This window comes from Aptenodytes forsteri, unplaced genomic scaffold (genome assembly GCF_000699145.1).
Source record: "Aptenodytes forsteri isolate BGI_AS27 unplaced genomic scaffold, ASM69914v1 Scaffold82, whole genome shotgun sequence".
NCBI lineage: Eukaryota > Metazoa > Chordata > Aves > Sphenisciformes > Spheniscidae > Aptenodytes > Aptenodytes forsteri.
Window position 1 is genome coordinate 2,930,220 of NW_008795490.1, and position 21,212 is coordinate 2,951,431.

A 21,212-nucleotide genomic window follows, 5' to 3' on the forward strand; every position below is an offset into this window, starting at 1 on the left:
CTATGTCATTGATGAAGATATTAAACAGTACCGGTCCCAATACGGACCCCTGTGGGATGCCACTCGTCACCAACCTCCATCTGGACATTGAGCTGTTGACCACTACCCTCTGGATGTGACCATCTAACCAATTCCTCAATATATAAATTGGCAATTCCTCAAAATACAAATTGGCAGAAATCACAAAGCATATCTATATACTTGTTATAAACCGTACTAAGCTCAAATTAAATTTTTGTTAAAGACCCCAAGGACTGATGTGATTTAGTTGTGCACAGTGTTCGGTGGCTTAAGAGTGGGTCAGACTTTCTGTTTATTATTGACATTGAAAGGTATTTCTGTAAATGCCCACGTGGTGGCATATAATTCATACCATGTGTTCCTCGATCATCCTTTCATTGCCTTCTCTTGATAACACTTTGTTCTGTCGAGCTAGTTCAGCTTTGCACTCCTCCACTGTGACCAGGAACTTGCTTTTCTGTACTTCAATCTTCAAGTGGATCAAATGATATGGGGCTTCTGTTTGAAGATCCTACACACCCACAGGGGCAATAAACAAGCACAGAGATAAAACACTACTCCCGTTACCTCAGTGTGAAGTTATTACAAACAAATGATCTAAAGACTGCTAATATAGAAAATAAAGCATGAACAGATGGGGGTTTCTCAGTATTCATTTAAGTAAATAAAGCAACTCTGCTACAAATATCTCTTAGATATATCATGATGTCATAAATTTTTGGGGACCAGAATATGTATGTATAAGGCACATTACAGAGACATCTTGATTCTTGGCAAGATATACCAAGTATTTCCTGTATAAACTAATAAAGCAAATAATAATAGTGAAACTACATTCACAACTGCTTCCAGAGGTTCCTGTTTGCGTGCTACTGAGAAACCACTCATCCATCACTTCAGCTTTGACCTGCAACATGCTGTAGCAGGCAACAAATTCCATAGCTTATGAGCAATGTTTGTTCAGTTGTTAGAGCCTTTGGCAGAAGACACAATTTAAACTGATAGCCTGATCTCTTACAAATTTCTTTTATTAAGGTTGGGAAAGTAACTGCAATCATCCAACATCAGCGTAAAGCAAGAAAAGCTAGCACCTGTTCTCAACAAATGTTCTTAACACAGGTATCATTATGGCTGTATGTAGGGGGAGAAATTAAGGTTTCATAGTTAATTTCTCACATTTCTTGACTTTTGACCACTTTACTTAACAGGGCTTTTTCAAGAGGGTATTTGTAGTTGTAATTGTATGTAATGTAAAATACATTTTTTTCCCTCCAATTGTACAGGAAGCCAAATAATACAACTTTTATTTTATTTTATTTTAAATTTTTTCAACATATAGGTCATGCAGAAACATCCTGAAGTTAAGACTTACAATTTCCAGAGATATCATTCGATGTCACTAACCTTCCACTGCCTGTGGAGTTTTCTCACAGCTTCCTGCAGGTTGTGTTGCTCTTGTTCTGGGAGGATGTCAGTAAGTTCATCGCATGCTTTCAGAAAGGCATTTAGGACTCTCTGATCCAACTGGTTAAAGAATTCCTGAAGTTGAGGAGGAAAGTGAGAAGGTGAGAAGATGAAGCTGGTTACTGATATGGTAACCTGCCAACATGAAGTTCCCTAACACACTCTGTAAGTTTCAAGGTTACTTCTGCTGCATTGAAGAATCGATGTTTGAGCTAAGGAAAGAACTATTTCTAGCTATTTAAAGTCCAGCAAATTAATTTATTCTCAGCCAGTACACTGAGATGGTATTTTAACAAGAATACAGTTTAAAGCTACATGCATAAGTAATGGTTATAATACAGACAGAGATATTAACCTGAAAAAAAAAAGCAGCGGATGCGTGAGACTGGCAAAATGTAGCGTCCTCACTCCCAATGGTTCTAATGGCAAAACCGACCCTAATTTCTAGGGGGTCTTCTCTCTTCACCTTCTGGTTGCTTACATAAATCAATAAGACGGGTGACCTTTTTTCCTTTTTGTTTTTCAATCTTAACATTAGTTTGACCTGATCTGTATAACTTCTATACGTGAAAGAAATCCACAACAATTTTAAAATTAAGTAGGCTTTTCACTTGTATGTCATGCACTCAAAGATTTGCATGAGGAAGGTCAAAGAATTTACTCACACTATGTTTCCTGAGAAGTTCTTCAGGATTTCCTTTTTCTTTTAAGCAACAATTGGCAATCTGTATTACTTTCTCCAGTTCTGCTCGAGACTCCTCAAATTTCTTCATCAAACGGCTATTTGCTTCTATGTTTTTTCTCCAGTCACCAGCTTTCCTGACCATATTCTGAGTTACAAGAAAAGAAAATGAGCTGGCACTTTCTCACTGATTTTTATTTGCTCTCTTTTAATATGATCTTACAAAGAATGCGTTTGATTGGTGTCACTCTTTCAAATATATGCCGTTCACAAGTGCTTCTCCCTTTCATCCTCCCATTTTCCCAATTTTTAATACTTAAACTAAGGCTTGTGCTAATGTCATCCTTCATTCAAATAAAATGGGTAGCTATCATTGTATAGACGTCTCTGATACCTTCAGAATACCTCTGCCATTTGGCTAGCGTCTCTTTCCTAAAGCCTGCGTTCAAATGTACAGCACCTGGTATGGCTAAAAGCTTGCCATTCCATTTTTCCTACCTCCTCCTACATGACTCTACATGAAGGTGGTTTGATCTATGGATCCAACCAGTTCCATGCTACAGGTCTTCTGACCTGAGGGAGGTTTGTAGGATTATCAAACTAGTAGGCCAGATAAGCAACCAGGTAGAAGGCCGCTTAAAAGAAAGACAGCAAATTTTGTGGTTTAGTTGCTACTCTGAAATCCTCTTGTTTTGAAACCTTAGTCACAGCTCTTCATCATTCTGCTTTGTAGTCTGTCCCAGTGCACTGCATTATTCAGTGGTTACAATTCCATAAGGAAGTAACAAAATTTACCAGGAGAAATGAACCGTTCACCAGTTCAACTGCAGCAAGGTAATTCCAACACTGCTTACTAACCATACACTGATTACATACAACTGACCATACTTACTGATTACAAACCCCAGTGTAAGGAATTGTAATGATTTTACCCAGTGAGCTAATAAAATCTGTAGTTCTCAACTTAAACATCTTGCTAAGCCTTTTTAAAGTTTCCTGATAAAAATTTGTGTATAACAGTAGAATCATACAGTAATGTATTCTTTACATGAGAAAATGCCAGTTTCCGGATCCATAAATACTTTAACCCTGGGTATGCCATTTTGTATGGTTATGCCATGTTTTACAGGTTTATTTTCTAACACAAAGAGATAACTCACCATCCATCTTTATAGAAACACAATAATTAATGTTCGACATGATAAATGTACCAAGTTACAACTGTATCTGCTTCTGTTTCTATAAACTGAACTTAAATAATGATTTCTAGATTGTAAATCAAAACCCACTGATCTTTAAGTACTACCCACAAAATACAATATAAATTTTGAAATCCATTTCTCAGAGACAGCTCTTTACTGATAGGTGATTTTCTGTAGCTTAAAATTCAGTTTAGGTAGCTTTATACCGAACAGTATTTGCCTGAAAACAAATCTAATAGAACACAATATCTGGAGATCTGACTCCAAGACAATGGTAAATTTCATGCTAGAGTGGGGCTAGACTGGGGCTGAATAGCCCCGAAAATATGAATATGGCTAATAACAACATAGAGCTCTACAGGTAAGGGGGATTATAGCATATCTTTACATTAACAAATACAAATACATATTTGCAACTTTCTATTTTCAAAATCCACTGCATTTTCTGAGGAAATACAAAGCCCAGCAATAGTAGCGTTTGCAAAATTTCCATCTTCCATGCTTTGCCTGAAAGGGGACGTATGGGAATATAGAGGCAAATAATTAGCCAAGATAACAAAGTCAGAAGAAAAAAAAACAAACAGTGGAGCCCTAACAGGCAGATTTCAGGCTCCTCATTCCAAAGGAGCCTGAGACTTGTGAAAGTTCTCCTTAAATCCCGTGTTACTCTGAGGCAGGCTCGCCTCTGAATTATTACTATCTAATACAGACAAATACTTATTAATAACTTGACACCAGAGAGGAGAGCTCTCTGACAGTAGCTACAGAGTGATGAAATGGAAATACGGTAGGATGGATCAGCTGCATATGAACAAGCTTTCAAAAATATGCACCAAGGTATGACATAATTACCTGAAAAGTAATCTGAACTTGTGTAGCTTTCTTCTGAAATGTTGACTGATGGAAATGCTGTAACACTTCACTCGAAGCCACACACTGCAGGATACTCTGACTATTTCTCTCAATCAGGGACAAATCTTTCTTGCAGTTTTCTTGATAAGCTACCAAATCCTGAAAGAAAAAAACATATATCCACCCTGGCCAGGAACAAAGGAGAGAAAAGTTTGGCAAAATAACAGGAAGGTATTTTTTGACAATAAGAACAAAAGGGATGAGGTCAAAGCACCACGACAAACAGACTACAAAAATGTTATATGGAATAACACAGACCACACAACTTTCTCCTTGTATGCAGAGTCCTGTACCCAAATAGAACTCTAGCTATCTATAAAAAAAGACACAGACATGTACCCAAGTCTTTCGGGTAGTTTTAGAGAGTGCAGGTCAATACATTAGTCTGTGATTTAATTTTATGGGATGTCTATATTTATTGTATAATTGTAAGTAGGCAGCAGTGAAAACAATAGACATAAGAATGACAACTCTCAGTAGCAGGTTGCGATGTTCACCTTTCTTGCCTTTCAACAAATTAACCTTTCATGTCAGCTATTGGAATTCAGATTTCATTACAAATGGCATTAAGTAATGGGAATTATATTTAAAAAAAAAAAAGAGAGAGAGAGAAGAAAAGAAAACATGTATGAAATTGCACAGGCCGAAAAAACGTTTTAAAAAAACCTGTGGTGAGGAAACTGTTCTGCTATTGAAGGAACACTGTATTCCTCAGCACAAATCCCTGTTTACTCTCTGATCAGCAGAAACCAGCACCCTCCATATAACTGAGGAGATTTTGGTTCCTTGGCTGGCAAATAACTGGAGAAGAAACATGTCTTTTTTTTGTGACATTCTGGGGCAGGTTAACCTTCAGAAGCAGAGGAAAGGAGCGCTTTTATGAGCTGCTCCTTAACCTGCAGGTTGGACACATGACTCAGCTGGTGTTCATAAACAGAAGAGGATATACTTGGGAAGATAAATGGACTGGCTTGATTCAAGCTCAGCAGATCATTTTTTGTTGAAATACAGTCAAAGCTTGAAGTCACTGGAAGAGAAGACCCTTCTTGTTGAATTATTGGGCCAATCTCCAGAGCCATTATAGGCTTGAACTATTTTTTGTGTATATATATATACACACACACACACACAAAATTAAATCTCTTTGTTAAAATTTTTTTTTTTAAGGGACTCTAAATGTCTTTGAAAGACTTCAGCTTTACATAAAAAATCTATTTAATTATATTACCTGTCAAATCTGACTCTAATGAAATGTGTACATCAATTTTGAGGGACTATTTCTAGGATATATACCATACATACACAAGGTGAAATGCCTATTCCTAAGCAAGATCCTTATATTTTCATATACCCTTCCAAGTGAGTTCTGGCTAGCTCTGAATTCCTCCAGAATTAAATGTTTATTGGTCAGGTAGAAAAGTTAACGTTCCACTACAATGCACTTCAAAGAAACCACTTCCAGACTTGTAAGAAACTTCCATAACTGTCCAAGAAAACCTAGGGATGTTCCTGATCATGTTATTTCATCTGCTTAATAAAAAATGCAATGTATTTCTGATACTTCAGTCCAATTTCCACTAGATTTAAAAAAAAAATAAATCTTATATTTACTTCTTGGGTTGAAACCACGGGCACTAGGAGGGAACACGTTTCGATCTTTGTATGTTTATGCCTAGCTGACTTTAGGATAGGCTACGTTTGTTGCCTGAATATGAAGAAACATTTGCTCAGCTTACCAAGTTGCAATCCAAATTCCTAGAAAGCTAATTGTAAATATTGAGAGGCAGCAGATCTTTGTAAGATGTTTCCGAAACTTACTTGGGCTTTTTGTTTAAGAACAGTTGTAGGTTGTGCTTCAGGATCCAGGATAGAAATTATTTCATTGACTTTTTCAAGAGATTCATAAAAGTGTGTGATTTGTTTCTCCAGTTCTTCCAGTGGAGACAGCAGATGCTGGCATTCATACAGCAGGGCACAGGAATACTCCTTAACCTTTGGCCATTTTAAAGAAAAGTAATTATTAAAAAAGTTGTAAAAGTCAATAAATAGCAGCTTCCTCTGCATGTGGGTTTATATAGTTGCTACCTGCCTCTTTTAAGATAGATCAATCCTGATCCTGTATTACTTCTTAAAGAAAAGAATATTAAATTTAAGGACGGTAGTCTTAAAGTCTAAAAGAAGTAACATTTTCTCCACCCTGAATCAATCTATTTTTACTATATGTTTGCTCAAATGCATATATCTGAGCATTTATGTAGGAGAGCTTACTATTTGTTAGTTCAACAGTCAACAACATGCGTAGTCAAAAAAGTATTCTGCAACCTTGCTCAGCTGCTCTTTGATCCTTGTCAAAGTTCCAAGCATTTCATTCACTTCCTCTTGGGAAACTTCTTTTGTAACAAGTTGTGCTGTTCTTGTAACCATTTTGTACTGAGCTTCCATCGCAGGCAATTTCTCCTTAATATTCTGAAACAATGTTTCAAAAAATATTTCAACAACAGTATTTATGTATTCATGGGAGATACAAGTCTGTTCTCAAGAGATGAGAGATATACATTCCAATTATCAATTGTTTCCATTGCTGATTTTAGTAAATACTGGATCGTATTTCAAATGCATGAAAACTGTGCCAAAGGCTATCAGTCAGCTTACCTGAATGTGATTTGAAACTACACAGAAAGAAATATCCAGTCGGACAGTGTTTTGGAAATGTGCTCTAGAAATGTCACTCATAGAACACAATGACTTATATTAGCAATAGCATAAATTATACAAAAAACCACCACTGGTAAAAAAAAATAGTAACAATGGAAATGTATACTGAAATAATTTTATACTCTAGGATTTAAAGTTACAAATTTCTCTCTTATGAAGGAGAAAGAAAGGAATAGACGGAAGACACTTACTTCTAAATCTTGTACAAACATTTTGACATCAAGGAAGGACACTTCTACAGGGACTGAAAATTTCCTATTGCTTCCATCAATAAAAGCTGTCAAATGGGCAACACCATCTAAGTATTCCTTCCTCATTTTGTCCAGTTCGTCTGCTCGAGCATACTAAGAAAATGTAAAGTAAAAAGAAACAGACAAAAAAATAACCACCCCAAATGAGATATCTGGCAATTAAGTAATCACTTAAGAGAATGAGCACGTTTTCAGTGCAATTGTTTGCTGGAAAAATTGTATTCAACAAAATACAAAATAATGGAAACTAATCTTCTAAATTATTTAGACACTAATCTACATTAGTTTCAATAGTGCTGATACTAAACCCCACAACATTAATACAAAAGGTCAGTCTTTTTTAAGGTTTGGATCATTTGGAGAATGCCAGACTCTCATTTGTTTCTAACCTAGAATCAACATCTGAATTCATTTCTCATTACCTACAGTATCAATTTTGAAAATTCAGCAAAGACAATAGAACACGAAAAGCCTAGAAAAGCTGAAGGATAAGGGAAATTTCAATAAAAGAACTGCTGGCTGGAGGAAGAGGAAACACAGGTCTTAGAAAGTGGAAAGAGCTGTATGACAGAAATGGTGAAAAGCCAGTGAGAAAAACCATATAGCCAGCACGTGAAAGAAGCTGCCTAAGTAGGGGAAGAGACATTTACATCCTGGACATTACTGTTTCCATAGTGAATCACCCTAAATATCATCAGCAAATAAAGCTTGAAAACATTCTAGTCAACAGTTTGGAAAAGTTACAATAAAAAAGGGGCAACCATTATTTGCTTTTCCATTTAACCTGACTGCAATGGAAATGATCAGGCCAGTAAAGAAAATAGGTTCAGCATCTTCAAATAGGCAACTGCTATTTAAAATCACTGGAAGGGGAAAATATCATTCGATGTATATTGACTATAGCAAAGATAATTTCTAATGTGTTTATGAGGTGTGAAATACTTCTGTCTAATTTAGGTCACATCTTCTCTTTGCTTTTGAAAGAGCAAATATAGAAACAACAATACTTTTCCAATCAGTTGAATCTCTTCCATGAGATAGAGGGTAGTTTTTTCATTTACTATCAGTGCCTCCTTGGGCACAAGATAGAAGTAATGTCTGACCGATTTGGGGAAAACATTTAGTTAATTAACTTGTATTGTACCTGCTTACGGTTGCATTACAATAGTTGAATGCAACTTTGATTAAAGAGTAGTAAAAATATTCACTTTCACCATTTTCACTGTTTAGTTTTACAGAGCTTTTACAATAAAAATAGCTACTTAAAACTAATCATTTTCTTCGAAGAACAGTAGAGGATATGCATAAATAATATTCACTGTATCAAGACCGGAGACCGTAAAGAAAAACTACAGCTTATACCAGCTGAAAATGTCCACAAATAAAAATAAAAAGCTGTGTAAGCAAAAAGATAAACAAAGGAAAAGCCCCAATAAAATAAGCTGCTGTCAGGGATTCATTTCTAATTTAAATAATGATGAGCAGTTACGCACTTCAGTAAGTTGTCCTATAGTCCTGCTAGTGGGGCAAATCTGTCTTGCTTGCATGGAGATGACAAAGTAAATATTTAAAAGTAACAGCAGCGAAAACACATACCTGCTTAACTTGCATAAACAATTCTCTCCATCTTCCATTTAGTAACAGAAGCTGCTGTTTAAGGTCTCTGGAAATGGTCTCATCACATGTTTCAATCAGAAAATTACCAGCATCATTCATGGCTGTGTGCTGTTGGATCCAATGAGGTAAGTGCCGGAAGAAATCCTGAAGAAGAAAATGAAAATACCTTTCTGAAACCTTTTCAATTAGTCTTTATCTTAAGTCATGAAACTAAAATTTAATCACCAGCTAATGGCTTGATAAAACTCTTTGAACTCTGAAGCTCTTCATATCAGATATGCCATAATAGAATTTTAATGTCTGGGAACATAAACTATGGAATTAAAAATTACCATCAGTTTACTTATAGCTCATTTTACTCCAGTGAGTAGCTTCAGTTAAACTAATGGAGTTCCTCCTACAGAGAAAGTTTAACTGAAAACACTGTTAGGGCTTATCTAATTTCTGTCTTGTCTTGAAACAGTATGGGCTCATAGTAACCTGGGCCATATACAGACTGTAGAAAGACTCTTCCCCGACTGTGAAGCATATGCAGCTTTCCAGGGTCTGGCATCCCAGAAGACCTGAGAAGACTGATTCTTTATCACTGCTTCCTCCTATCTCGGAGCAGGTGAGTGGGGAGGGGAAAGAGATGGTTGCCACTGATTTTTTTCCTCTGTTCCAGTGAGACAGTCTATATAGTCCAGCCATAGTGCCAAATGCTTCTGTGCATCTTGTAGGCAGGTACACACACATAAATTGGTAGAGAAGACAACGACCAGCTCCCTCCCTTCTTTTTGCTCTTCAAGAGGATGGGCAATTGTTCCTAAGGCAGGTATCTCTAGGCACTATGACTGCAGCTATACCAGTAAACAAAACAGGCCTCAATCATTGTCCCATGATTGTCCACACCTTCCCTGATATGGTTTTGGCTTGTCCCTGCTACCCTGCTCCCAAACAACGCAAAATTCCATGGATGGCACATGGCAAGGACTGTTCCCAATAGACTGAATCATGAGGTCACTTTCTTTCAGGGGAGAAAGAGTAACCTCAAGGATGCAAGCTGAACCATGCCACTTGGTCCTCAGGACTAAGGGGCACTGACCCATTTTATTTATGACTATTGATCTACCCTGTAATTCCAAGACTGTTCATCTGACAGTGACAGTCCCATGCAATCCTTTGGTCAGGGGTAGATGTGAAAAAGTCCTGTCCAACTGTACTGTCAGTCATCCCAAGTTTCAGAGCTACAGTTCTGAAACTTTATACTTGTCAGAACTCATCCACATGTAAAAACAGTTCTGATACAACCGAAAACGTCAAACGGATGTATACTGCTCAAATTTGTTGAAGAGAGAACTGAACAACATATAGTGTTTTAAATTCCTAAAGCTGAGATCCATAGAGTACAAGGTGCTCTGTACTGATGTATCAGTGAATAAACTTAATCATCTCAGTTAATTGTATGTGCAGTTTGAATCTTCTTCTACTCACAGTGGAGCACAACCCTTGCTTTGTGCAAATGCTACCCTCTGTGAGCACATCCAAAAGAAATTAAGCCTACTGAAGCTGGCACTGGTCAGTTCTCCAACGGTCAGGCTTACTAGAGGTCAAGAGGGAAAAAGCACATGGAGTAAACTACTCATGTCCTTGCTCCCGCACACTTATTCCCACAAACCATTACCTTCCTCAGACCCTGCTGGGGAGTCTCTCCATTTCAGAAGCCAGCCTAAAGCACGTGTAAAATTTGGACAAGTTTGGAAGGTACTGTGAAGCACACCTTGTTCTCAATTAAAACAGTGCAGCTCTTTTTAAGGAAGTCCCCACATGAGATCTAGAAGCCCTCTGGTACCCTTTGGATATGGCTGTTGGAGAAAGGTGTGGGAGAGCACAGTAACAACGGGGTTATGATGGGAAGTGCTTAAGAGGTACTGCAAGTAAATAAAGGAGTTGTAGAAGGTGGGGTTATGACGGGAAGTGTTTAAGAGGCACTGCAAGTAAATAAAGGAGTTGTAGAAGGAGCGGTTTGTTCATTAATATGTTTACTGTTAAATTTCTAGTACTTTGCGGTAGAAAAATCTGATCTGTTTTGCAAATCTTCTGTGCTACAGGTTCACAATAAGGTTTCTGAAAACAGAAGCCAATGAGAAAGCCAACAAGCCACTTTCTTTTGCAAAAAGAACAGTGGTACTTGCTGGTCTTGAAATCATACGGAGAAAATGGAAAGAAGAAGAAAGCATGACAGCATGGTAAGGGGCTACTATGGTCTTTGAATAGGATAGAATATGGCGGGTTTTAGTAATGCAGGTAAGGTTTGCAAATGACCATCAATGAAATCTTTGTATCATATTACTGATATATTTGTGGTTTTACAGAACAAATATTTGGAAATGTTTAAAAAGGTTTTACACCATATTCCAAGCAATAGCTATCATCTTTCACCTGGGATTCCAGATGCTTGTGCTGATGGCTGTATGACTATTAATTGTACAAAGCAATATAAGTATTGCTTTTGGTTTTAATAACCAAATATTAAAACTGCTAAATCAGAACTATCCTTGGAACTATCTAAGTGAAGAGTATTGTTGTGGAGTGCTAGATTCAACATTAACAGTAGAAGTAATTGTTAAATTATGTATCTCAGTCTACAGGAGGATTATGTTACCTCTCAGTAATCTTTAACAGTTCCGAGCCAATGTAATTTTAAGAAGAAATTAGCATTTTGGGAAGAATAATGCTTTCATGTCTAAGGTTTTCAACAAGACTTTTTGAAACTTTTCATATATCAGAACGGTAAGAAGTACTTGTTGGAATTAGGTTAGAAATCAGAAGCAATTGTATACTGTATGGATATGTTCAGATTTCTACTTTGAAAATCTTTAAAAATAAAGTTAGAAAACGGATCAGAGAAGTAAATATTTTTATTTTATTCATATATATGGATATAAGAATATTTCATGTTAAACACTGCCAAGTTACTTACATAAAACATACACAAGGAGCTAAGATCAACCTGATCAGCTGAGGTCATCCTTCCTGCTCAGTAATAATAACTGTTGGTATTTATATTGTGCCAGACTATTGAATACTTTTCACAGGTTTATTTAAAAAGTGTATTCCATTCTTGTACATCAATTTAAATTAACAAACTTTTACCAAAAATTATACTGTTCTGTCATGTAACATGAAATGCTAATTCCTGACCTGATGTCAGTTTGACATCTTACAACCTATGAAAACCATACTTTGGTGTTAAGAGCTGTATAGCTGCTACACTGGGACTGGGTGAAAATGTAGCACCTATTAAATGCAGCATTATTCAAGTCAATTTGGGTCATTATTGAAGTTTCACAAACATAAATCTTAGTGCTTCAGTATTCTAATATTAGAACAGAAAAAAAAGACAGCAAAACTATCTTTATGACTGCAGGTCCCCAAAAGGAGCTGTCTAAAAGTTTTCTAAAATGCCATGGAAATGGATTAATTACTTACCCATCAAACATAACAACACATATTAATAATGTTGTCTTGTGAAGGCAACTAATATTGAAATCTGTCATCTTTATGGTAGAAAAATCAGTGGAAAAAATAATTTTCTTTAAGTCTGTTTATACGCAGCACCTGTTGATGAATTTTGGTGTTGAGCTGTATTTGCCTTTGAGTGAATCACTTAACATTCCTATCTCTGAGCAATACTGCTGCCCTATATTCATGTCAAAGATGCCTCTAACCATGTTATCACAGATGATGCCTTCCTTCATTGCGTGTATGTATATGTCTGTGCATGCTATACATGCAAACATTGAAACACCTATGATGAATGTAGACAGTATGCCAGAAACTGAAAAAATCTCTCCCTCTTGTATGACACTTTATAAAACGACCTAAGCAAATGCAAAAACATATCCCACGTTTCATAATTTACAAAATAGCCAGATACTATTAGTGCATACCTTTTTAGAATGTTCAGGCTGATTCAGCATTTTTTCAGCATCTTCCAGCCATGCTTGCAAACCTGCCACAGTGCTGCTATATCTGTCCCAGTTAGCAATTACTTCTTCCAACATGCTTCTTACACTTCTCACCTCTACCGAGAGGTTCCTCCACTGTGCCGTTGTTTCATTCATGAATTTCATCACATTCTCAACTTCTTCCACTGAGATACGGGAAAGACATTGGTTATTTTGCTTCATTATTATTTCTGTAAAGCTTAATTTTATGTTATGTTTATCCATTCTCATCAGGGAATTATATTTTACTGCAACTTCTATTTCAGCAGGCTTTTATATACATATGCTCAGTTCACAGCCCGATTTTAGTGCAAAATTACAACTGAGAAATTAAACCTGTGAATTAAAGACTAAGGAAAGTACATAAAATGAGTGCTATATTAAAACGGTCACACTGCATATTCAATGTGATGTTTATTTCTAATCTTTAATAAAAGAAATCAAGAGAGAAAGTTTCCTTAAAAAAAGCAGAAAATAATAGAGGTGTATAATGTACAAACACATATTATGTCTGCATTGAAAAGTACTGAATGAAATTCTGATCTTCCTTCCACCGACTTTAAACCCAAGCTGCTGCTAATTTTTGCCATTTAATTTTTAGTATTTTCCTCATGGCAATAAAGGAACAAGCGTGTCCTCATTCCAGAAGAAAAAAACAGAGAGAAGAAAAGGACCCAAACAAATCCTGAGACTTCATAAAACAAGCAGAATATAGATAATTTAAAAAACGATTTTTAGCTAAGGTGTCCTCTAATTTGCACTGCTGTTTCTGAATTCATATAAGTGCGTAGCTGCCCTTTAGAAAAAAAATTTGTTATTGGAATTTTTTAATAGTGTTAAATAAATCTATTAATTTTATTCTTTATAAGAATACCTTGTAAAAATGTTTACTTTTGTAAAATTTGAGTGTCACCATCATCAAATTACATTTCACAACAAAAAGAGATATCCATTTTCTCTCCACATCTGCTAACCACTTTAGCAGCTGCAGCAATCCTCCACCGACATTATGGTGTTATCTCCTCAGCAGAGATTAAAGTGATCTCATCTCTGTAACTATCTAGGTCAAATACTGCCCTCATGCATTCTCACTGAACTCACCAGTGTTCAGGGATTACAGGAGGCAGCTGTTCAATGAGCTACACAAGTTTCTCATGTATATCCATACTTCAGCTATCATTTGGGTTTCTCTTATAGGTTTTCACAGTTACTGAAGAATCTTAATTAGGGGACATTTTTGCTACTATACCGATACTGGGACCAGCTCTCTATTTGTCTTTTTCTAGTAAATGAAACCAAGCCAGGGAGCATTTCCAGGCACCAGAACATGATCTTCCCTACTCCTAATTTGGTGTCTGGCACATTTTTGGCCCAAATCAACAACACTGAAACAATCCAGAAGTTAGCATGGACCATGGACTTCTCCCATTAGGAAATCTGAACATGACTACCCTCTTCTGGAGATTAAGAAATCTTAACAGCAGGAGGGCAGGCTGCTTTGTACCAGCTGGCTTCATGCCAGAGAATATGTGAAATTGCTACTAGAGGCTGTAGCCTCTCTGGTGAACTGGAGCTGCTGTACAGCTCTGCTGGATGGAAGAAACAAATATTAGGAGATCTTTTTAGAGGATACTTATGTCTAAAGAGATTAAAATGATGTCCCTATGATGAAAGAAACACAGGCGTTTACCTGAGCCATTTGCTTTGGCATACATTTCAGCTGCTCTTTTCAAGATCTGGTAAGTAACTTCATACTGCTCAAAGAACTTACTGTTTTCAATAACAGACTGAAAAGAAAAAAAAAATTACGACAAAATAAAGACAGATATTAAGAATAAGGATAATTTCCATAAAGTTACATCAGAACAGTGATGACAACTTTTAACTTCATTATTCCTCCATTCATTTTTTCATCATTATAAAACAATTTTTAAATTATCATCATTATAAAATAATATGTAAATTTCACCTTCTCAAATTAATGGTACAGCAGAGTCTCCCTTTACAAATGCAGTTTATTTACTTTGCGTATGGAAAGATTATTTAATGTGTTCTTAGTCTGCTAGTTGCTGACTTGCTGAAACTCACTAGCATATGATACTTTGAATGTGCAGGAACTGAGCAATTAACTGAAAAGTTATTTAACGGAAACTGTTTTACACTGAAATCTAAGTGGAATCATTTTAGTAAAAGAGAAAATTTCGTCCATATATGTAACCACAAAAATCAAATCCAGTTAAACTTTAAAAATTGTTCCTGTAATAAGCCTTTGCAGAAAGGCAGGTTTCACTTTAAGAGATGAAAAACATTTGACTTATCCTTCAGTTTTCCTTTACCTCCTTTGCAATTGGTAAAAGTAAGATTAAAGGAACACTGCACAAAGAGATGCTGCTTTTCCAAAGTGTGACACAGCGCTTTTCCATTGTCAGTGATGTTTTAGCCGTGTAATGTGTTATAGCTCAATGAATAATTTGTCTGGAAATATTTTGGTCACAGAGTTATGGCTCTTTATCATTTATGGCTCTTTATTCCTTATGGCAAATGACACTGACTTTTTTTTAAATGTCTTTTAGAAATATTACTTCCTTTAAGTGCAATATATATCTTTATATTATGCAAGCATATTATATCTTGCATTACCACTGTTAAAAAAGGGAGAAAAATCTGCTTTTTTACAGGGCTTTTATATTGCTTTACCTAATGTACTTATCTAGAGTTTTGGAACTGTTTTGTAACTTATACTACCTCCCATGCCTCCTCAGTTACAGATCTACAAAATTAAGGCAAGTACATCTCACATATGTCTACACAAGCTTTGGAATGTCAGAATAGACAAAATTCTATGTGTACGAGTGTGATTTTGGTAAAACTAGGTTTCAAATGAGGTCAAAGTTCAATGTACTTTGAAGAGGAGAATTAGATTTTGTGTATTCATCAATCCACATTATATAAACATGAAAAACAGTTTTAAAAATTAATCTGCCTGCCAGTATATATCTAAAAATCTATTTTAAAAAATTTTACAGTTGCTACGTCAAATCACCACAGTTCTCTAGTATGTAATTTAGAAATGTGTTTATAACCAAGGAGACTAGAAGTCAAGGACAATCAGAATTTTTCTGTGCTCTATTGTTAAAAAAAGTATCTGGCATGTATAAAGAACTCCCCGCTTTACCATGAATTATGTGACATAACCATACACACAGACATTTTACTCTGAACCAAAAACTGCAAGACTTCATATGAGAAAGTAAAAAACTGTGACAAACTACCTATATAATACCGATCTCAAGAGCAATTGGAAATATTTTCAAAAATTAAATATAGACATTTTACTGATTAATATTGTCTCCCATCTGACAAGATCCCTTAAAGAAAATATGTAGCTTTTCCCAAATCTCTATAGCATACAGTGCTAAAAAAGTGCTAATCCAGCAATGCCAAAACACAGTTCCGTGGGTTAAAATCCATGGATAACTGCACCGAGTATCTCCGTTACAGCTGAGACTTTGGTACACAATATCTCCGTTACAGCTGAGACTTTGGTACAGTATATTCTTCAGGTTGATGGTGTACAATTTATGCTGACCTTTACTTCTGGTATATGACAGACAGGTGAAAAGAAGATGGGATAAAGTAACAACCACCACTTTTATTTTTCAGCTACAGTACATAAATATTCTCCAGGCATATGTTCTATCCAGATCCTAACTACGCATGTTCCTAGAATGCTGACATTGCTCAGTCTGCTTTGGCAGACAAACAAACCTACATTTTTATCTCCTACTAATACAGTCACTGACTATAAGGTACTGACTACAGCTTTCCTACATAAGACTCCTAATTTACTGGAAGAGTAACACTTGGCTCTTGTCAAAACCTAGAAAATTGCTCCCAGGTAAGCCAAAGCAAATAAAGTCTCTTTCCATCACTGGACACCTGGAAGGAGCCAGAAGTCAAGGCCACCAGGAACGAAACTGAGCTCTATTTATCTTCTTGTCCCAATTTCCTCATTTTGATGTGACGCAGTTTCATAAATGATGCAAAGAAGCATTTTCTTTCCCCTAACGACCATCTCAGCATTAGTGGTCTGAAGCACAAGAATAACTGAGGCAATCACAAAATAATATACAAATTCACCACTTAATGTGCATTTTAAAGCAAAAAATAAGAAAGTGATACAAAATAATAATCCAAAAGTCAAGCTATCCACTTCCTCATTATTTCCCTTGTCACCTTTTAGTAGCTTTTGCGACAGTCTTACAGAGTATACAAATGGACTATAACTCCTAGCTATTGCACATTACTCTAGCAAACTATGTTATTTTAAATAACCACCTGAATTTTGCAAAGCTTGTCTAAAACGAGGCTTAGCTCCTGAATTTGTATGTGTCCCTAACTGCTAAAGTTTAAACATAGAAAGGGAAAAGTGTGAACAGGTCTTCAATTCTCACTTTGTAGAGGAACTTTGTTGAGTTTGAAGTTTTCTTCCAAAGCAATAAAAACTATCAGGCTGTGGGGGCATCAATAACTTTCTCTACACAGTGTCCTGGCTCTGAATGGTTCTATAACTGTATGAATTCTTTCCAAACTGAATTTTCCTGTGCAATTTTCCTCGTATGGGTTAGCTATAAGGGGAAAAAAGTATTTAGTGCAGCCCTGCTTTTGAAAGAATCCCTCATGCCCTAACGTAGAAGTTCAGCAGTGGTACCGTTCTACCAGCCACTTGGCACTGCAAGTGTGGATTTAACAAGATACAGCAGCATAAGACTGAAAGGGAACATATCAATGAGCGTTTGTAAGTCAACAGCCTCTGTTTCTTAACATAATATATGGATGATGCAGAGCTGGAGCAATTTCTTTCCAGAACAGAAATAAAGTAATGGGTTTAATATACTAAGGCTGAGCAGGAGAAGAAAAAACGTTCTTTAAAAGAATAAAATGACTCCCCTATCAGTATAGTATATTACACAAGTACACAGAGGCAGCATAACTTCTTTTTTTTTTTCCCCTTCATTTGGAGGACTTTAAAAAAAAGTACTGTGGGGGACTGCATGCCAAAAACCTCTTCTAACTCTACACTTAATTAATCTGTGTATAGTCACTATAAAGTGCATCTATGCGGTTGTAAAAGATGATGAAATTAAGTTCTTTGGAATTGCTATCTAAGGTAAGTAAAAATCTAGGATTTGGAACCTCCAGATGTGCTTGGTAAGTTGATGGCCGGATAGTTAGCAGCTGGGACATTATTTCTGTTTTTGAAGAGACGGTGTGAAGAGAATAATTTTCATTTTTAGCCTTTTGACTAAAGTTCCTCCATAGGGAGGACAGATTCACCTCTGAAAAGATAGTCCATAGGAATGCAGTCATAAAGTTGATGACTGGCAAGTCTCATTTCTGTTTCTGTTCTTCTATTCATTTCCAGCAATCTTAAATAGAAATATTTCAAAAATAATTATAAAAAGAAAAAGACAACCCTAACTTACAATATAATTTTGAAGAAGTAGTTCCACCGACTCTCGCCTTCCATATTTGATAATCCATGATTTTAACTTTGATTCTGCAAGGACTAAGAGTGACAGTAGACGGTACTTCAGTTCCAGAAACTCCATCTTCAACAGATGGAGCTCAGATGAGGAGACAACAAAATTAAACCTATAAAATGAATCACACTGTAGTAAAATACAACAATATTCATTTTTGCAGGAGAGACTGAAATCTTCAGTTACAGTTCAGCTATTTTTCTAATCTTTCACCTAACTCAGAGTCTACAAACATTTAATTATGCATGATGATCATTCTGATGACTGCTCTTGAAGAGCAAATCAATTACATTTCTGTTTATTCATAGAAATCGTCAGTTTACATCTCTTACTAAGTTTTGTCAAGTCATTTTTCTTTTCTTTTTTCACATGCATCCTGGCTGTTGTTACATAACATTTCTTCCAGGGACAAGTAATAACAGGATCAATGTAAAAAAGTATTCCCTTCCAAAACCCATAGCTTATTTTGATTCTCATCAATCTTCAATGCATCAGGCTTTTCGGTATATTTTTATGTATATTCTAGGAGGTTTTTCCTTCCAATTTTTTCATGCTTGCCACTGAGAAGCATAATTAGACAGTGATTTCTACATGAACAGATTAAAAAGCAAACAGGTTCCCTTTCATTCACAGAGGGTTTTTATTTCAGATTGAAAGCCTTACCTCTCTGCCATATCCTCTAATTGGTCAGGTGGAACAGGCACTCCGTTAACAGACCTGGCCCCGTGGATCTCATGGAATGCCTTTTTGTGACCATCTATGTTTTTCAGCAGATCCTGATTTGATTTTAAGAAAGAAAGATTGGGGGGGGAGGAGGGGGGAGAGAGGAAGACAGAGAGAAAGAGGGAGAGAGAAGGCTCACAGTAGGCTATCTAACTAATAAGCACAATTTTAAGCCTGCACTGATGACTCAATACAGTTAACTATTTGATCATGCTCTCACATTTGCATGCAAGGTTATGCATACCACAAAAGCATTTACATCAACTTGAACATTTATATAGGGCATCCCCTTATAAGATGCTCTGCTAAAGCTATGTCTAACAATTATGGAAGATTTTAAAACAGAGGATACACTGCAAAGGTTTAACAAAACAAGAACTCTTAACTGTATTAAATAATCCCTAAAATGCAGTCTGCGAATACTCTAACATCACAACAGCATAATCTTGCTAAATTTACTCTTCACATCTTTATAACAGATACTAACCTTTATTAAGTATAGATTCAAATTTTCAGCAACTAATCTACTCCGCTATATATAGGCAGAAGATCCATAGCTCCTTATGTAAGTACATATTCAATGTTTAGTGAACTTTTCACTCTCTCAGCATCGAAAGACTTCAGGATCGCTCTCTCTATATTACACGAATGAATGCAGAATGTGGTACCTGACCTGTATTCCTGTGATAAGAATTGTACCAGCAAAAACCTTACAGCAGAGCACATTTCAACTGTAACTAAGCAACACCGCTTCAAACGGCTTCCTGGAGATTACATATTAAAATGAATGACTGGCAGTAGTCTTTGAAGAGACACTGTAACAATAACACATCAAGTCCCCAGCGGCTGAGAGGACACAGAACAGTGGGTTTTTTACTGCATAGAGACAGCTCCTGGCACAAAGTGCTCAGAAGCCTATCAGCAAAGGAAATTACACAAAGGTCCCCCTTTTTCACCTGGGGGAACAAAATGCAGGCTTGTGTATTGATCACAGGTGTCTATTTACTCCTATGTGCTGAAGAAGGGTTTCTTCCCAGTCAACACGCAGTGTTTGCACAGCAGAAATTAATGGTAATTCACTGGCTCAGCTCACCAAATGGTCCCACCATCCCCACCAACCCACCTATATTTTCATTGTTTTCCACTTCAGCCAAGACCTTGTTGTGAAGAGAAATGAACCGGGCTTTCTCAGATGCAAATGATGCACTGATTTTACTATGGGAAAAACTCCACTGAAGGTATCCTGTGACTAACATACTCTCACATAAAGGAAAGGCTTGGAACAAGTATCTCGGCCAGCTGCATTTGAGACTGTGCCAGACAAAAAGGGATGCCCCTAACATGCATTGGTAAGTCCAAATAAAACCCAGTAGTTTCATCCAACATCAACTGGAAGCCCATGAAAACTTCTATATAGTGTTCTCATGAAGTGAAATCGTGCTCTGCAAAATGACCCTCAACAAGCACAGACATTGTTCTTAATTTCTGGGTCTTGGTGGCAATATTAACTAAGATAAACTTAAGTGCTTGCCTGTTTCCATTAAGGTTTGTCCAAATAAACTGGTACATTTTGTATTAGCTTCAAAATGGCCATAAGCTATAAAGTTCACTAAAATAACCCATCATCAGATAAGACAAAGATATAGAGAAAGCGATGACGTTATCTGAACAAAATCATAACAAACAAACCCCAACAAATTCCTAGGAAACAAGGACTGAAAAAACACCCACTAATGCATTTCTGGTACTATCCAAGAGCACATTAGGATTCATCACAAATCTGAGTGACAAAACAAACTCCAGGAACAGATATAATTACCCATGCTTCTCTTGAAGCTTTCCCTGTCCCACTCCCATGGGAAAACTGCCCTGGCACAGACTAACCTAAATCAAAGTTTATTTGTTGGTGTAGAAATCCCTCACCACAGCATTTCTGATGGAAAGAAAACACAGTTTAGGACACACTCTTTTGTGTTTCTTATGAATGTATTAAAGGAGGTCTATAGTGTTCACATTATAAGAACAAAGAAGTGTTTGACTTGCTTTTTTTAAACAAATGTCAAATCTTATGAATCCTGAAACATTTGCTGTTA

The 21,212-nt window shown here is 36.4% G+C and overlaps 1 protein-coding gene across 1 annotated transcript in view; it reads right to left on the minus strand.

The window, feature by feature from the left end:
• Positions 1–21,212, minus strand: part of SYNE1 (spectrin repeat containing nuclear envelope protein 1) — a 284,071-nt gene that overhangs the window by 228,050 nt on the left and 34,809 nt on the right. The window contains exons 12-23 of the mRNA XM_019472625.1: positions 19,060–19,172; positions 18,340–18,508; positions 14,544–14,640; positions 12,797–12,999; positions 8,844–9,008; positions 7,188–7,340; positions 6,604–6,747; positions 6,100–6,273; positions 4,222–4,380; positions 2,151–2,315; positions 1,426–1,560; positions 374–532 (exon numbers count right to left, since the gene is read on the minus strand). Coding sequence (XP_019328170.1) covers positions 374–532; positions 1,426–1,560; positions 2,151–2,315; positions 4,222–4,380; positions 6,100–6,273; positions 6,604–6,747; positions 7,188–7,340; positions 8,844–9,008; positions 12,797–12,999; positions 14,544–14,640; positions 18,340–18,508; positions 19,060–19,172 — 1,836 coding nt within the window. The remainder of the gene's footprint in view (positions 1–373; positions 533–1,425; positions 1,561–2,150; positions 2,316–4,221; positions 4,381–6,099; positions 6,274–6,603; positions 6,748–7,187; positions 7,341–8,843; positions 9,009–12,796; positions 13,000–14,543; positions 14,641–18,339; positions 18,509–19,059; positions 19,173–21,212) is intronic.